Here is an 18,798-nt window from a genome sequence, read left to right as displayed (position 1 = left end):
TCAGCGCTGTTTGGCACATTTCCCGTGCGCCTGAGGGGCGGGAGGGGGGAATGGAGTTCGAGGGGTCCGCTGTAAGCAGGACTTCGCCCGGAAGGGATCACACCCAAAAGAAGGAGCTGCACCAGTTTTCGAGTTGACAATTGTTGTATCTCATGTCAGTGGGTGACCAGGCAAGGGATCAAACAGGAAAACGGTGCTTATTGCCCGAAGCTTACGGGCTCCTGGTTACATCTAGATTCAACGGTTCACGCACATAGCAAGACATTATAAGTACTTGTGCGCACATGCGCACTAACAGCAGTCTGCTTATCAGGCGCGCTATCGCCGACACAACAACAATATTCCAGGTGTCCGACGAAATGCACTGGTGTTCCACTTACTTTCTTCAGTAAACGCTGTTTTATGCATTAAATCACAAAAGTAACTGTCCCAGTGTGCGTCCCAGCAAACGTTAGCCAAGCTAGCTGTTCAAAGAAAAAGTTGTTTTAAAAAAAAACACCGTGGAAGACAATTATAAGAATAATACGCTGCTCGGTCGATTGGGGTCCGATGACCGAAGACAGTAAGTCTTAAAATCGTGTGTTGTATACCATGTTCTCTAAATTATTTTTGTTTTTTTGTCCACCAGTTTGGCTAACGTTAGCTGGGACACACTTATATTGTGCGATGCTGTGTGTGATACACCGCGACTTGAGTCGCAGCGTGGGGTTGCCCATGAATTTCGAAAATAGTCAAGTATCCTACCTGCACCAGTGGAGCAACATGGCGAAAAATTCCTTGCACCTTTGGGAGAGGCTCGCTGGGCACAAACACTTCGCTTCTTTAACCTCCGGCTTGCTTGAAAGGCTTAAAAAAAGAAAAAAGAAAAAAAGATCTGATGGCGGCTCGTTGCGCAGGCCGGACGTTTTGCGCGCACAGCGCGCCTATTTCCGCGATTTCGTCGCCGAAATCCTTGAGACCCATCAAAATGAGGTGATCGGCAGGAAGGAACCTTTCGGCTTCGACGAAACGCCACGATTCGACGCCACAAAGGAGAAACGAGAGCACAGCACGAAGCGAAAAAGCCGCCGCGATCATGCATGTCGCAGCCATCTTTGTTTATTTGGACAGTGTTGCCAGAACAAGAAAAGGATTCTGGAGTTGCCGTTAAATGCGCGCTTTGGAGCGCGTAGGCTGAGGCAAGCTGCAAGTTCAGAAAAAAAGAAACTGCTCGAGTATATCGGTTGAAATGCCCGACCTTTATGGAATTTAAACGTTCACGCAAACGAAAGTAAATGAGGGCTTCACTTCCACTTCCTGGTGTGACGTAGATTTTTTTTTCCTGCATTTCTTTTTTTGACAGAAGTTGTCCCCCCAAACCACAGATGGCGACGGTTGCAATATGCCACCATTTTCTGGATATGTGGGCTTCTATGGAAGCTCCTCTACCAGTACCGGATTAAGAAATTATGGGGCCGAGGCTGAATTTATCTCGGTGACACAGTGATGATGATGACGACGATCAGGACGATTGTCAAAGGTGATAGTGGCACTATGAATATTCGATGGTTACAGGTTTCGCTTTCTGTTTTCAAGTTTATTCGCTGGGTTACATGTCTATAAACATACATACAAAGACAATTTGCATGTTTATATAACGTTTGCAACATTTCTGCTTTGAGAAAACACGTTTCTTTTCTTCTGTTAGGTTGTTATCGAACTCTTAATGTCTAACGGGCACGTTGTTATAATTTAACCGGAAGTTGACCAGAAATTTTTGAAACATGCTCCATCTATATCACTCAGGAGAAAGAGAATCAACGTGTTGTGAAGCAACAAACATTTCAGTTACCAAGGACACTTTTAAAAAATATATGATGTTCTACGTGCCAAAACCACGATCTGATTATGAGGCACGCCGTAGTGGGGAACTCCGTAAATTTTGACCACCTGGGGTTCTTTAACATGCACCTAAAGCTTAGTACAGACGTGTTTTCACATTTCGCCCCATCGAAATGCGGCCGCCGCGGCCGGGATTCGATCCCGCGACCTCGTGCTTAGCAGCCCAACTACCAAGGGCACTTTAGATGGGGCTGCAGCACCCTTCGTCCATACGTTAATTCGGCACTGGGTAAAAGCCAACACCAGGCTGCTTCATTCGTTGCCTTCGATCAGCCGGTAAGCTCGCGCATAATTATGATTGCAGCCAGACAGAATGGGTACATGAAAGGTAACTCAATACTTACTCTGTCTCTGCGCGCTTGTGTCGTCTACCTACTAACCGCTCACCGCGGTGGCCTAAATAGCGGCTGTCTGAGCCATTCCTGTGTCCCCCGTGCCCAATTAAACAAGCGATCTAAGGCCGATCAAGAAAGCTGTTAATGGCGGGCTCTGTCACGTATGGTCAACCCCAAAAGTTTACGGACAACGGAATCTCAGATAACGCTCAATTCCCGAGCAGCCTGTAACAGTATACATAGTCAGTAAAACCGAACATCACAATGTTGTTCACATATACTGGTAGAGGCTGTAAATGCGAATACTATAGGCTGGGTTGTGAAGTTGCGCAGATATTCAGTTCTTTTTTGTCAGATCTCGTGTTCCGTAAAATTTTGTGGCTCAGTGTACGTGGGCTCACACGGCTGCGCCCATGGGTATGGTTCTGTAGAAGGTCTATATGTGAGAGGAGAAGTATGGAGAAGTTGTTGGAGAAGTATGGGAGAGGCCTTTGCCCTGCAGTGGGCGTAACCAGGCTGATGATGATGATGATGATGATGATGATGTGAGAGGAATATTAAACACGACTGCACATGCGCACGACACAAGCTTGACCTCGTACGTCCTTGACGCGACGTGCAGCTTAGCCGGCCCTTCGTTGTGCCAGTTATTGAATGGGCGCACAAAAAAAAGTGACCAACCCCCTACCTTACCACAAAGTGGGGGTAAGCGAAGCTTGTCCTGGGTTTATCTGACCTTCGCCACGGTTAAATAACCCATAGGTAAAAGTGCTGGATCGCTTCGGCTTCCCGCTCCCTCAGCTCGGGATCTTCTTTTCGTTGCTGTCGGAGTGTATGGGCTCGGAACGGCTGGGTCGGCGTGCCCTTTCACGGGCGAGTTCTCGCCGCCGCTCGCCGAAGACTGCCTGTTCCTCGGGGGAACGCACAACGCGTGACCGTCCCACCCGTTTTCCGAGACTGAACTGAACGGAAACGAAGCCGGCGCAGCGAGGGCGATACCCGTTTATTTATTTTTTTTATTCCAAATACCTGCAGCGCCCGTAGGCTATTGCAGGGTGGCGAGGATACATAACTAAGCAAAAGACCAGTAAAAAAGAAACTGCAAGGCATGACAAGCAAGTACTAAAAGAAGACAACTGTACTCGTTCATACATCTGATAACAAGGCCCGAAACATTGGTTCCCCCCTTTTCCTCTTTCCTCCCCTGGCGGAAGCGAAACGGCTGTGATTGGTTGCGCGCGCTTATGCAGCTGGAATCCTTGCTAATGACTCACGCTCCGGCGCCGACGCAGCTGTCAACTCATCAAACCGCCCTTTCCCGCAGCTGCTCTGGGGGCAACTGAGTTATTTTGCGTGACTGCGACGACGCCACCGAAACTTCTGAGCCAATAACAAGCTTCGCTAGAAAACTGCCTCACTTATTTTTCTCCGAGAACACTGTCTCTGTGCCGTATATGCCCTGGGACAATTTTTTTTTCACACAGTGAGACAGGCCATGGGCGTAGAGTACGATGGCTGTCTTCCTGCGCGTCTTCTTCTGGACGTCACCTTGAACATCACTTACGTCTTTGAGAATACGTGCTGCTACGCTCGTTGGCTCGTATGACTCACAATTAAGTCTAGCGCTAAATAAGACACGGACACGCGCCTGTGCTCCTGTCCTCCTCATTCGTGTCTTATTTAGTGCCTTCCTCGATTTTGAACGTGAGCCTTTCTTGAGGATTCGAAGGAGCTTCTCGATTCGAACTTGCCGCCACCACAGACTTGGGACAGCCGGCGTCTCGTAACCGATTTTTCTGCTCAGCCACGCTGCTATCCATCATATATGCGCGCGCAAGTCTTGTCAATGTGTGACGCAGCGAGGCATGAATCTGCAATCAATCCCTTTCTTTGTAATATCTTCGATGAACCTACGTGTATTTTAACAGCGGCTTCCTGGTCCCAAGGTGTTCCATCCAGCAGGAATGCCGTCCTTCAAAAAAGAAGCCCGAAGACTAGACAAAAAAAAAAAAAAATACCATCTGGAAGGCGTCACAGGCTCAAATTTGGCGACGCACTGCCTTGATGGTGCGTGCGAACCGTTGTTCTGTGCGGCTCTAGTTTCGCTTAAACACAGAAACAACATATGTCCTGAGAGATTATGGAAGCATACTTTATATAGTAGAGTGATGATAGGTGTGCTAGCTATGAGGTTTCCTTAACCCCTACGAGATGGTGAAAGATATAGCACTTCTGGAACACGGTGTGCAGGATGATATTCTGGAATTGATCTAATCGGAAAGCTTTAAAGATTCAACATGTCATATAGTAAAGCCTAAACTTACCCGCAATCTCACCTGTAAATATTAGTATCGGGTTAACTTGCGCATCTCATATTTGTTTTTATTATCTATCTCTCTTTCACTCTCATCTGGACTTTTTAAATTCCGTTCCCCATTCCTATACATAGTAGCATGTAAGCGGTTGTATACGCGCCAGCAAAAATCTGTTTTTCCAATAAATAGCCCCCCCCCCTCTCTCTCTCTTTCTCCATGTGATTTGACGGGGTGCCTGCGTTAAATACAGCGTTTCATGAATGAACGATCGTTATATCAATTGGCTCAATTAAACGTACTTCCAAGTTATCATTGTAAATCGCAGAGTTAGCGAAGAGCGCCAGTACTTCAAAATTTGTCAATCAAAATTAGGTCTCCCACTCGTCCGCTAAAACGACCTCTTGGCTGAAATGCGTGCTTTGTTCGCGTTGTCGCAAAAACACGTTATAAACATGCTCTTCGAGAAAGCATTTGCCATTGCTTGGAATCGCCCAGTAGCCCATCTGATGTGTCCAGCACGCCCCCATTGAATAAAGAACACGCCCCGTCAGCCTCTAGCTTCCGTCTGGCTTGCCCAAACAAAAAAAACAGTGGCTTACTCGCTTTTAAAAGGTTTGTGCTGCCATCTCCCGACAATAAATGCAACACAAAGAGCGCGTTGTATAGCCTTTGTGATTAAAGTGTAACTTTGCACGCCGATCTTGGATGCAACCCACGTTTACATGGCCTCTGAAATCGACAATGTCTCAGGGTGACGTCGAAAATGAAAATTGAATGCGAGTAGTCTTTTTTTTTAGTTTGTTTATGCTAACGCTGGTCCAACTTCAAAACATCGCAATGAAATTAACGAAGCTCTGCACGTGTACTCCGAGATTACGGCGCTTCGCTGTACGACAGTCGAATAAAGCGGAGTGCCTTGGCATCTCAGAGGCCTCAGTTCTGGTGCCTTGCTGTGACACCAAAACTTGGCAAACTTGACGCATTTCCGGCTCCTGCAGACGTGGTGCAGCAAATAAAAGCATAGCCTTCAAGATTTAAACTGAAGGAAAAGGGAAAGGGGAGGGTTCGAACTACCAAATCTACGCTCCAAAGGTTAGTGCTCTTTGGATTTAAATCGCAGATCTTAAGGGCTATGCTTTTGTTGGTTGAATGCGGCGGAAGCCATTTCGAAAGCCGGAAAAACGCCGTAGACGTCGAGTTTTAGACACCATAGAACTGCGTGTTCGAATAGGTGGTGTCCAAATCCACGTCCGATAGAGCAGCGCCCTCGGGATTTGAAATGCCGATCTCAGAGGTTATGCTTTTGCTGGTTGAATGCGCCGGACGCGAATTTGCGAGACGGAAACGTGTCATAGGCGTCGGATTCTGGACACCACCTATGCGAAGTTGATGTATAGACTACAGGATAAGAAGAAACAAAAAGTCCCGCGTCCCGTAATCTTTTGTGGCCGATGTCTGTGGGTACGCCTAAGAAATCGCGGAGGAAATTAAATTGAAGAAGCATGGCATTACTGTTGAAACAACAATTATTTGAGGCTATGCAATAGGCAAGGTGGCCGAAGTCCTACATACGTGCTTGGTTCCGTGGTAGACGAGATTTGTGCAGTCGCATAGCTTATCACTTCATATGCCTTTGGCGGCCCTTTGAAATTCATGAAATCGATCATGCTTCGAAGTGGGAAGTTCTGAGCATTTCACATCACAGTTATTTGCTTGGCAGTTGTTTTGAACAATACTCTATTCACTGGAAAGATTTTCTTAAAGCCAGGGTTTCGGAATTTGTCCCATATGCATTGGTAATCACACCATTCCATGCAGCATGCCTTAGCACAGAGATAATGCAAAACTTGATGTTGCTAAACTGACAGATCGATACGATACATACGATATATTGTTACACGTGTGATTGTTATAACCGGACAGCAGTGTAAGTGTTTTTACAGTCGTCCCTGTGAAGAAGTCAAGGAATCCGCAATGGTAAAAAATTTGAAAACCACAAACTAACTGGTCAGAAAAACTATTGAATTTTTTGTCCATCCAGGCATTCGAGTGGCTCGGTGTGTGTTAGCTCTGTTTTGAGAGCAGCCACAGCATGACACAAGAAACAGGAAATAACTGAGAAATCACATTTATTTTGCAACCCAACATATTAATGTCACTGCACGTCACTTTCTTGAAACATACTGGAAGCACAAGAGCACATGAAGAGAAAAACACGGTGAGGCAACCAACATAATGCTGCGTCATCACAAGAATTGTGCATTATGTTTGCGCCATTGAGGCAAATAAGACAATGCTATGTGTTCGAAAGACTTGCGCATTAACATTTGCACTGCACCATGGCTAAGTCATCTACATGGATTCTGAACAATATAGCAGTAATAAAAAAAGCCAGTGCAATGACTATTTACATGCTTTCGTACAGTCGTGCTGCCTTCTTTTTAACAATACTTATATAACACTTTGCATGCACCTGTTTATGTTACAACTTGCACTCACATATCTTCAGGAATGGTCAACATACATAAACTGATAGCTCTACTGTACACATTTAAACAACTGCCCAGAAAAAAATATACACCAGAGGCATAGAGATTCTATGGAGATGTACATCTGTATGAGCATCCTGTTTGTGCAAGTTAGTGCAGACAACTCTGATTAGTTTGCAAAAATAACCATGCTTACAGAGGTATGATGTGGAACACACACACACACGCAGTGCAATATTATATCTTATGCCTGGACAAGCTATCACAAAGGTTTGATGAATGGACTAGTAACACAGCAGCAAGCATACATCTTTCCACCCTCATCGCAACAGAAACCTACTCTGCACGTCTGCTTTCCTGAAAGCAGCGGGCCGGGAAGAAACTGGCCTGACATTGTCCGGTCGCAATCACTGCCGCACAAGTTGTCCCCACGGGGCATTGTCATGATGAAACTCGTCGAGCGTAAAAAGTACACACGCCATTTTGTGACTAGCTGTCTTTGTAAGAAAAACTGTTTGTTCTTGTCTGTTAAGGCAAGGCAGGCCTGCTGGCTTATGTGATAAGTTTTAAGAGTCATGCTTGTTACAATGACTGACAATTCTTCATCCCACGCGCAAATGCCTGCAGCAACGTCTCTGCACGTGCACAATTGTCGGGCACTGTTCATCCTAAGGCTGTCGCGAAGTCCCTTACCAAAGTAGGCATTGTTTCACTGTACATTCCAGCCTCGCATTAAGATGATCACAGCCAACCACTGCTGCAGTACAAAAATATTTTCTGTTCCCCGGTAACTTCTCAGGCTCTGCTCACGGGCTCCAGCTTCAGGCCATCATCTTGAATCTCACTGATTTGTCTTTGTCTGTGCAGACTCTACCGAAAGTTCGACGCACAGTTTCACAATTCCGTAGGTTATCCGTACTGTTTGTGTGGGTATCATATGAACTCTGTACTGATTCCACACTATACAAATCGCGTGGAAGAACATACATAATTATGAGAATACAGATTGTTTCCTATAAGAAAATCGGCACAGTAATTTGAAGTGATTGCTCTTAGATGATAAGTGTCAACGGCAATTCGATAATGGTTTCCTAAGAGGCAGCTTCACGCCAATAGTTGGCACGCAGGTGATGTACATGAGTGCTTTGTTATGAAAGCTGTCAGCAAGTCATGACAGCACCTCTTCATTGGACAAATATATATCTAAAAACAAGTACAATTGGTGCGACTCCGCACCAACTATATCACTTTTTTTTTTCACATTACTTTCACGAGAATCGCATCTCTTAATCACCAGTGCATAAATTAACACGGTGATAATGAAACAAGTACATTTTATCGCCCAAGGGAGAAAAACGCCAAAGGCCCTAAGAATTTCATCTCTTTGGATACCATTATGGGGCCTGCCACTTTTATAGTTTTTCCCAGCACAGCCGTTCTTTCGCAGAGAACGGCTGTTGCTGGCTCAACCGGCATGTATTAGCTGGATTTTGCTCCACACTCTTCGGATGAACTGAAAAGTTACGTCACGAGCACATCCACGAGCTTGACAGAGCGACAAAAAGACAAGCTCGACTGAGTGAATTGCCACTAACCAGATAAAAACTTCAAACCCATAGTTTTACTCTGCAACATCCTCAGTAGCGGTGTGTGTTATTTACAGCCTTTCGTGTACTGTTACATCCTGGCTTTGCACTCTATAATGGAATCACAGAGCATTGTGTTTTTCAAGTGTACAAAATTTATCACAACTTTATTCTTTATTATTATTTTTGTTTTGTAATGTTCAGATTTCTTAAAGACACCCTAAAAATGTGTCTAGCGATGTTTCCCTTGCCTGACTTCTGGCAGCTGGTAGTTGCAAAAATAATGGTGGCAACCCCATTATAATGTCAGCGTCTAGGCAAGGCATTGTTCAGCTAACCGTACAGATGGCTACAAGCGACATATGTGTGGGATGTAGAACGATAGGCAGCAGCGACTCCAGAGCCTCAACTTATCCCGTGGAGTGTCTGCCTCATCACTTATGTGGAGCAAGAAACGGCTACAGCAGTAACTGCCTATCAATTCACGAACGATACAGCAGATTGGCACGCATTAACAAGAAAAGGCCACTTTGTGTTAGCTTGTGCGGCAGATGTAAATATTTAAAGGCCATTTCTGTATCTAAAAATACCTCCTCGGCTTTGTAACTCGGCGTCGCTGCAGCATGTATGCAAATCCAAGAAGAAAATCGAGAACGGAGCGAGCACAAGTGTGCAATCATTTTCCCTCTACCTTTGTATCACCATGAGAAACAGCACCTAAGCTTGGTGAAGCATCAAAACAACCTTCTCTCGCAAAACAGTTACCTAAACAGACAGCAGGTGAATCGTCGCAGATTTTAAGCACTGCAAAAGGCATCCCAGAGATAGCAGACGCAATTCTACAAGAGCGCTTGCTAAAATCATTGTCAAGAAGAAAAACCAGCAATGCATTGCTGAGACCAAAAAAAAAAAAATGAACTGCCAAATAAGAAGCCATTCGCAGCAAATCTGAGGACAGCGTCAATATTAAACAAATTATCAAGCGTATACTATTGCTTTCTATATGTGATGACACATGGCTAGCTCAAAAGTTTTGCTTTACTGATTAGAACAAATTTTTACAGACACGATGGCAAGATTCACAGCTGATGATCACAACTCATTGATGAACTGTACAGGAATGAATGAGGCAGACTAACATGTGGCTAACAAGCAACAATGGCAAGGTATTACACGTCGGCACTCGTAATGGAATAAAAACCATGCAAGGTGGTTTCGCAGAAACCCGCAGATAACAATTATAACCAACACTTAGTCACAATCTTGAGTAATAGACAGCCCTATAAGAACAGACAAAAATAACTGCCATAACGATAAATAGATGTAGGCAAAATTGGCTGTAATAAAAGCTCCTAAATCACCACTCATCTCTATGCTTTAAAGAGTATAGCTATGTTTGAATTGCTTTCTCACAATTAAGAGCATCTTGTAAGTTCTTGAATGTACTACTATGCTTGTATGCTCATCATGCTAGCTTCTCTTTCTTTCTTTTTTTCCTTCAGCATGCAGTGTTAGTTGTCAGCCAAACGAAATCGGCTCGTCGTGTTTTGCAGCAAAGGCAGTAGTCTTTCACATCGTTGCTGTACTGTATCCGCTGAGAATGACATGGAAACTTGTGCATGACAACGCGGGCTTGCTCGGCACTGCAGCTTCCATCATTAACGACGAGATGTCTGAATCCGGCAGAAGCTCATTACTCCATTGGCGCATTCCAAGATTTATAAACGATCATCTCAGTGCATCGATTCCGTTTGCAATCCTGCTGCAAATTCTGCAGTCCAGTCATTCCAGTGACTTCCAATTCTTCTTTTGCTGCGTGCCTTCGCACCACACTTTCTAGACACATTCCAGCAGCCACCAAATATGCGCTGCCACACTGTTGCAAGGAAATAACTTAATAAAAACCATTTGAAACATGACTTCAACATGGTTGACATTGTCGAAGGGAACACATTCAATGCCTTTATTATAAATACCCTATAGTTTCATTTTATGTGTTCCCATTTTATTAAAACATCAATGCAATGACTTTAATGTAATTTACAATGAAAAAAATGAAGCCAGAAACACTATTACACTACACCCCTCTGCCGCTGAAGCTATGAATGTGTGAACAATGTTAAAATGGCTAGGTTTCTAGGCCTGTGCTACCGTTGTTTCCGGCTTGGAGACGACTTCTGTGGTGACCGCTTTTTTGACTTCTTAGTGTTTGGTTCACTCTTTTCAGACCCGTCATCTGAAAAACTTGCTGGAACTGTCGTTCTATCTTGCGGTGAAGGCCTCTTCCTCCGAGAGCGCGTAATGGGCCCTTCGGGATCAAGAAGTGCTTGTTCTGTGCTGGCCATGATCTCGGCTCGGCTGTCGTCGGATGTTTCAGCTGCCTCCGGTATCGTTGGCAGTGAGAATGCAGCAACCCTTGCTTCTTTGCCTTGCAAGCTTTCTGGCAAGTCTGTGGCCACTGTGGCCGGCAAAGTTGGAGTTTCCGGCTTGCTGGAGTTGACCGAGGGTGCAGCCAGTCCAGTGGTGGCGAGGTCTACGGTCATGGTCTCAATGTCGTCAGTGATCCCGGACTCGCTGGGCCTCTCAACCACATCGGGAAGTGTGGAAAGGTAGGCTGCAACCTTGGTCTCCGGATACGTGAAGACGCTGTCCACGCTCCGAGCTGAGTCCTCACGTGCCGGCACAAAGCCCAGCGAACGCGTCGAAGCCGCTGCGGCCGAGCTGAGCGACGCAGACGAGGAGGAAGACGACGTAGACGTGAAGGAGCTCCCGCTGCTTGTCGAGACTGAAGAATCGCTCCGCACGTCTGCGGAGTTGCGTTTGAGCCTCCGGCGCTGAGCCAAGGGCGCGGCAGAGACGTCAAGCAAGCGGAAACCGCCGCGGGTGGCGAGGTGGAAAGCGTCAAAGGTTGCCCGCACGGCCGATTCAGCAGCGCGCGGCGAGGATGATGAGCTGAGGACGTCTGGTGTCATGAGGGAGGCCGACCAATGGCTACTTCGAGAGTGCACCCACGGATGCGCACGGAGCTCGGCCATGGTGAGACGGCGCGGTGCTTCAACGGTGAGCAGGCCGCGGATGACGTCCTTGGCTTGGTCCGAGACGGGCTCCCACTGGGGGCCATTGAAGCTGAACTCGCCTTCACGGATCCGCTGCATCAGTGCAGCAGCGCTGGCGTTGCGACTTGGCGTTTGAAAAGGTGCCCGCCCAGACAGCATTGTGTACTGCATACAAAGAAGAAAAAGTCATGGTTAATTAGTACCTCGTGAGAGAAAGGGCACAAAGAAAGGAAAAGTTGTGAGGTTAGTCAGACACACGTCCGGTTTGCCACCCATTACAGGAGTCAGGGAAATACAGGGATCAGAAGGAAGACATAGAGAGCAAGAGCACTAACTCTGCATTCATGAGATGCACACCAAATAGTGGTGAACTCTTGTAGTTTACTGTTAATGAAAGTTAGCACAAGACAAAAGGTGTACAGTAATGCTAGTTCTCTAGCGCAGTTCTTGGGTACCTCCGCTGTTGTTTACACAGAAAAAGGTGCCTTGACTAAACATGCAACATTCTCATCTGGTGGGATGTGGGTGTGCCAGCGGGCTGACAGCCAAAAGAACATTCAAACGAACACACCCTGACTACACTGCTTTATCTGTTAGTGCTTCACACCTCTTATGAGTGTTGAAGAATCATCTAAATGAACTTTGTGCGGATACCTGAAAGCATAGGACAGCACACTCACTCGCGGGAACACTGACTCTTGCTTGCTCCATATTGATTCAGTTTTGGGATAGAGTGCGAGCGAGTCACAAAAGATGGGACTGGACCTACGAATGACTGGGCATGAGTGCCGGTTAATGTTAGTAGTAAGCATCAATGAATATCAGCGACAGTGGGTTCGACGTGTATATGAATTATGCGAGTGGCTGACGGCGAGTGTGTATGGACACTAGTATGAACGTGAGTAAGGGCTGGTGGGTGCGAGTTGACGCAGGTGTGTGTGCTGGTAAGTGAATTAAAGCGAGGATGAATGCAAGTGAGAGTGGCAGCGCGAGTGGGTGCCAACAAACATGAGTGAACATGAGTGAGTGACCACCGTACTCCGAAACAATATTGGTGAGTGAGTGTGAGTATCCACTTATTGTGCTGACCTACGATTTAAAGCAACTATGGAGACTGTGTAATGTAGCTAGTTTTGAAGTGTTGCCGACGAAAATGTAGGCTACGTCAAGAGCTAAAAGAAAGGTACCACAGTTACCAAAGGAAGAGGTGCATACCAGAATGACGCCAAGGCTCCAAAGGTCGCAGGACTCGCTGTAGCCTGCAGCGGCGTTGCCTGGGCTGGCCTGCCTCAAGACTTCCGGAGCGGCATAGTTTAGCGTGAAGCAGGGTGTCTTCATGAGCTGATTGTCCTGAGGTTTCAGCCGCGCAAAGCCAAAGTCCACCACCTTGATGGTGGCATTCTCTGAGCTGTCCGTGAACAGCAGATTCTGCAAAGTGGAACAAAATTGTATTCACATGATTAGCTGAACCAGCATTGCAGTGAGGAATATGGTTGTTCGCAGTGCAGACGAGAATCCTGGAATCAGTTTCAGTGATCCCTGTGCAAGGACAGTAACTTGATGCCTGATCAATGCGGTGCCACTTGCAATAGACAAGGCAACCTCAAGTCTTTGCTCACGACGCCGGCGGCAATTGCAGCCCCAGTGGGCAGATCCTAGCTCTCAACTCAAACACTACCCGAGTAGCACACTCGAAGCCTCAATAAAGAATTCTGGAGTTCTGTGTGCCAAAAGCAGGATCTGACTACGATGCCTACCGTAATGGTGGACTTCGGATTAAATTTGACCACCTGGAGTTGCTTAATGTGCACCTAAATCAAAGTGTGCACAAGCATTTTTGCAAGCCGCTTCAATCAGTGCGACCACCGTGGTTGGGATAGAACTCACAACCTCAAGCTGAGCAGCACAACGTCATAGCCACTGGGATCTGAGAGTAAGCCAGAGCAGGTAAGCCTCAATCAAGCAACATGTGTACAGTTCTTGACAAAATAAATAAGGCCACGATGTGCATGAACACAGTTCTTTGCCTACAGTTACGTCTGCACTGCTCAAAAGCTTTGGAAACGGGTGTGAATGCTCACCCTCGGAAACTATGTAGTGCTGTGATTTTCCTAGGTGCAACATGGCATAATCAGAAATCACAGTGCTCCTGCCGCTATTGGGTTCATTTTTGGTTGACAAAGGCCGGATTCCTAATTAATGTCAAAATGGGCATAGATTCGTAGTTTTTCTTACTGCTCCATTACATTAAAATTTTTTTAACACAGTCAACCCCAGCTTTATTCAAACCGAGTTTGTGCAATAAATATATAAATAAGCTTGTATGGAAGGTCAGGATTGCAACACGGGTGATGTAAAAGGTCGCATGGATTAGAGAGCCAACTATAGGTAGACATTATTCCAGTAGAGATCAAGAAGTGGAGTAAGGTAGTTTATGGAATGCATAGGGTGATAACCAGTTGTCTTCTAGGGCAACACAATGACATGCCAAGGTAAGAGAAAATACTGTCAAGCACGTCAGAAGATCGGATAATGCAATGGAGATTAGGAGATTTGCAGGCATATGGAATTGCGTCAACTGATGCAGAATAGGGTTAAAGTAAAGATAGCTTGAACAGGCTTCTGTCTTGCAGTCTCAACAATGATAAAGACGCCGATCTTTCTATCTCACTAAATTGGTTTCCATATGAAAGACAACACTAAGATGGATAACAATAAAACAATTCTGCAACTCCTGTTTAATTCTTCTTTAACCACCTGAACTACAGGAATTTTATTACACCTATGAACATCTTCTTCCTTAAACCAGTCTTCTTATAGTTTATATCATCACCCGGATGCCTGCAGTAAACACCTCATTCTGCCAGAATGAAAACCTGCTGGAACAGCCTTCTAGAAAACAGTTTCAAACGCCAACCATAAATAATTCTGGGAACAGTTAGGTAACAATTATCTTATTAGTATATTTAAGAAGCCTTGGCTTCTTAAATATACTTTTTCCTTTGCCTCCACCCTTCTCTTCTTTCCTTGTTTTGTTCTTCCTCCCCAAATTATCCACTTGACAAAATCTCTGTACCTCTCATAAGTTTTTCCCCTATCTTTTATGTTCTGTTTTTTATGTCCCCATACGTAACATTGCCACCTGGAATGATGAAATGCCTTTGAGTCTTTAAAGAGGAAAGTGAAATGAAATGAATTTGTCAAGTCAAAAGAGCAGAGGTATTGAAAGAAATGCTTCGGTCACAGGGGAATTTGGAAGCACACTGCACACGGTCTGGCTGTGCTCCTATCATTGAACAAAAAGAGAAAAAAAAAAGAAGAGTGGTTCGTTTCTCTTAGAAGAAGGCAGGAGAAATCCTGCAACCTTTGCAGATTTTGCAGATCTCACGCACTGTAGGAATCAATGTTATGTGAAGCATTTTGCAGTTGCCTGGCTATCTAGTGTGTTCGGGGTTCCGCAATGCGATACCAAGTGGGCAAATGTGTTCGTGTAAATTGAGCAGTTATGTTTGTGCATCACGAGCATATGTGTCTGTGACAGCAGCAGCACGATGACGACTGCATTGAACACGATCATTTGCCAGCTATAGCACCATTTCTAAGCCAGCTGTACAATGCAAGCTTATGACATAGCAATTGTTGGCTTCTGCATAGGTAGTGGAGAAACGTAAGTAAATGTAACACATATTGTAATGTCATAAGTGGCTACGTGTTATGCAATCATGCATATCTATGCCTACGTGATGCGCTGTATGTTAAAATGGCAATGGCAATTATGCTCCGGTGAAGAAATGTTAAAGCATGACTAACTTGGCTGATCACGAAGTTGGTACAATGAACCTGGGTGATCGCGAATGCGGTACTAATTCTACGTAGCATTCTACAAGGAAAGCATGGAGGAAAGTGGGCTGGTCCCAGAGATGGTGCCAGTCTAACGCAGTGCCTCGGAGCACTTTAAGGAGCTGAGCACCTCCACTGCGCATTTCAAACAGCTGGCTGACTTTGGAACGAGAAAAGTATGCATGCGATCGTGGCCTAATGGTTAAAGCACCAGGCTGCCGTGCTCAACGGCAGCGGTTCGATTCCACCGTTGGTTGCACTCTATTTTCTCTTTACTAAAGCGAGGCGAGATGGGAACCTACCCAGCTACCTACCTTTCGCAAATTGCCAAGAATGAGACGAAGGATGCTTCTCGTTAAAAATAATTAGGGGAATCATGTGAGCAGACCATTTGTAGCACTGGGGGAAGCAGCCTTCAGATTCATTGGTGAAACCTAAACAAAGTCATCTTTGTCATTACGAGACCAAAACTGTCAATCTTTCTTTTCTTTATTTTTTTCGTGCATTTTCTGCTACCCTAGTGTCATCCCCTACTTGTCTGATATGTTTGACATACACTTGTGAATAATAAACGTTTAGCAGTTGTGCAGTTGTTCATTCTTGCCATTCATATTTCTCTAAGCCAAATGAAGGAGTTAATGAGTGTTGAGCGTAAATCAAGTGACTGAATGAGTGTCATAAACCGAACCAGCCACAGTCCTGTAGCCTCATTGATTGTTTCACGGTGATTGCAGCTTCAGTGCAGATAAGTGCAAGAAACTCGCCTCTGGCTTGAGGTCTCGATGCACAACTCCCCGAGAGTGCATGAAGTGCACAGCAGAGACGAGGCGACGAAAGATGCGGCACGCCTCGCTCTCCGTAAAGCGTGCCCGCCTGCGTATCCTATCGAGGAGCTCCCCGCCCGTCAGCAGCTCGAGAACGATGTATGTGTGGGCCTGCAGAAAGACATTAGGAAACAACGTTATACCCGAGCAGCACAACTTCGAATGAGTACTACTGACAAACATTTTCAAAATTTTAGAAGCTCTACCATATGCTTCCCATACAGAAAAGGGTGGCAGATAGAAGGTATTGAGGGTTGTAAGTACTTGTAACCTCTTTCAATATTTGATACTAAGGTTAGTCTTGATGGCATAAACATTATTGTGACATCATTGCATAGAGCAAAATTTGGTGATGTTGCATTGCGATAAGAACAGGTATGATGACGTTGGTCATACAAAAGTAAACAAGAGTGCTGTGCTTGTTTCTTTTTGCTGTGCTAGCATGTGGCAGCCACAGCAATTGGACGAACAGAGCAAACCAACATATTGTCAACGCCGTGCCGCATATGCATGCTGGGTGCTGAAACTGAAACTGATTCACAGAAACGAGCATCATTGCGATAGCAAATAAATGTACACTTAAATGCACAATTATATGTTCGCGCCATCGGCGCTGCCGCCGCCGTGCTGTCACTGTAATCGTGGCATGGTTCACCCACATGTGGAAGGATTCGAAGGTCTCCTGAGACAATCCGAGTGGATTCAAGTCTACATTTGCACGTTCGCTTAATCAGCTCTGCAGCATAACCATGTTGGCTTTCCATCTTGCACAGCTGGCACGAGCGTTGCGTGCACAAGCACGAGCATGTCCTTTATAGACAGTGTACTTAGCCGTACTCAAGCTACACTGTCCGTACTGTACGTACGGACAATGTACTTTAAGCTACAAATGCTAACGGTTGTCTTTCTGTCTCACCTCGTGCACCAATGAGGAGTGATGCCTAATAGCTGCCAAGGGTGCTGCTTCTGCTGCACAGAAGCAATTGCCCGATGTGCTTTGTCACACCAACATGTCGGCCCTGTTTATTCTTAGAGCACCGTCTAAGGAGCTTGAGGGCAAGACTGAAACTTGCTAGTGCTTTCAATACTTTACCCGAAAGACGAAACTGTCCAATGTTCTATAGTGAATTATTTACGCTGCTTCGAGGCTTGGCAGTACTATTCCACAGGTTTTATACAAGCACACAGGTGCCAGTTTCTTCCAAGCATAATGACGAGTTACCATAGCAAACCTTGCAAAAACCATTGCATCAGAAAATCAGGGAAATTGTACAAAAGGCAGCCTTTAGCTGCTTTGCATGATGTAGAATTTCCATAGCTGCATTCTATACTCTGTTAGAAAAAATAAAAAATAAAATGCCAACAATGAAATTATGCACGAAGAACCTGATGTCCAATTAGATTTTTTTCTTTCTGGTCCTTTGTTTCCTCTGCTTTGTTTTGTGTACAATTAAATTAGAGCACGAGCAGCCAGCAAGGTCTAAAAGAAAGCATGTTTCTCTAAATGAAACTCAGCTGATACTCAGCGCTTGTGTTGCGCTCTTTTCCTGTCCTTCTTTCTTTCTTTTGTGTGTGTGTACTACTCACCTCATCCTGGAAGGCCTCCACAAACTGCACAACGTTGGTGTGTCCCTGGCACATCTTGAGAAGCTGCACTTCCTGGGTGGTGTCGATGCGACGACTCACAATTTTAACAGCGTAAGCAAGGCCAGTCTTCTTGTTGATGCACTTCCTGCATGGTGCAGTCAGTGGTTCAGTACACTATGCACTACTGCACAAATGATGTGAAAAGCAGTCTAAAATCTCCTCGAAACATGTCTGGTCACTCACAACATTCATATTTAAAATACCCTCAAATCCCAGAGGTCGTTACAGAGGGGTTGGGTATGTAATTGCTGTACGAGTAAGGAACAAAAGAAAGAAAAATAAGTGCATTTCATTGAAAAAATCTTGAATCACTTTCTATCTCCTGTGCCAACAATAAACACTTGAAAGACGTACAATAATGTGCCATTATAATGAAGTCGTGGAGACAGGCAAGGAGCTTTGCTTTATACGACATTGCATTAAAGGCATCATGGCCCTAAATGAGCCGTAGTAACATAATAAGGGTATTCCAATAGTGCTGAAGCATGTAAAATGTACATTAAAACAAAGCTGTGGTATCCTTACTAAAATCTAAACTACAACTGTCTACTCTTGCCTCTTGTTGATGCATTTCTCGCATCTGTCTCTATCACAGATTCTTTCAAACCATATCACTTGACTGCCAGCTTATTCAACTAGCACATCGCCAAGTGTGCTAGTCAAATGGGTCACTTGCATAGTGACAGATAAAATATGTTGTCGCAGTCATTCTTTTCTCCGAACTACCGAAGACTAGAATGAATTTCCGAGGTAAACTGCACATATCAGCGATACTATGCACTTTAGACCTGCCATCGAGTGTTTGGATTCATCCTTGTAACATGA

General features: G+C 45.2%; 1 protein-coding gene across 3 annotated transcripts in view; it reads right to left on the bottom strand.

Moving 5' to 3' along the window:
• Positions 1-6,643: 6,643 nt before the first annotated feature.
• The window catches only part of LOC126533652 (ribosomal protein S6 kinase alpha-5-like), a 284,294-nt gene continuing 272,139 nt past the window's right edge, over positions 6,644-18,798 (bottom strand). For all 3 annotated transcript variants that reach the window (XM_050180828.3, XM_050180830.3, XM_050180829.3), the window contains 4 exons: positions 17,914-18,058; positions 16,267-16,437; positions 12,878-13,090; positions 6,644-11,827 (listed from right to left, as the gene is read on the bottom strand). In XM_050180828.3, the coding sequence (XP_050036785.1) occupies positions 10,754-11,827; positions 12,878-13,090; positions 16,267-16,437; positions 17,914-18,058 (1,603 nt within the window). In that variant the 3' untranslated portion in view covers positions 6,644-10,753. The remainder of the gene's footprint in view (positions 11,828-12,877; positions 13,091-16,266; positions 16,438-17,913; positions 18,059-18,798) is intronic.

This window comes from Dermacentor andersoni, chromosome 7 (assembly GCF_023375885.2).
Source record: "Dermacentor andersoni chromosome 7, qqDerAnde1_hic_scaffold, whole genome shotgun sequence".
Classification (NCBI taxonomy): Eukaryota; Metazoa; Arthropoda; class Arachnida; order Ixodida; family Ixodidae; genus Dermacentor; species Dermacentor andersoni.
This window is presented reverse-complemented; position numbering and strand designations above follow the sequence as displayed.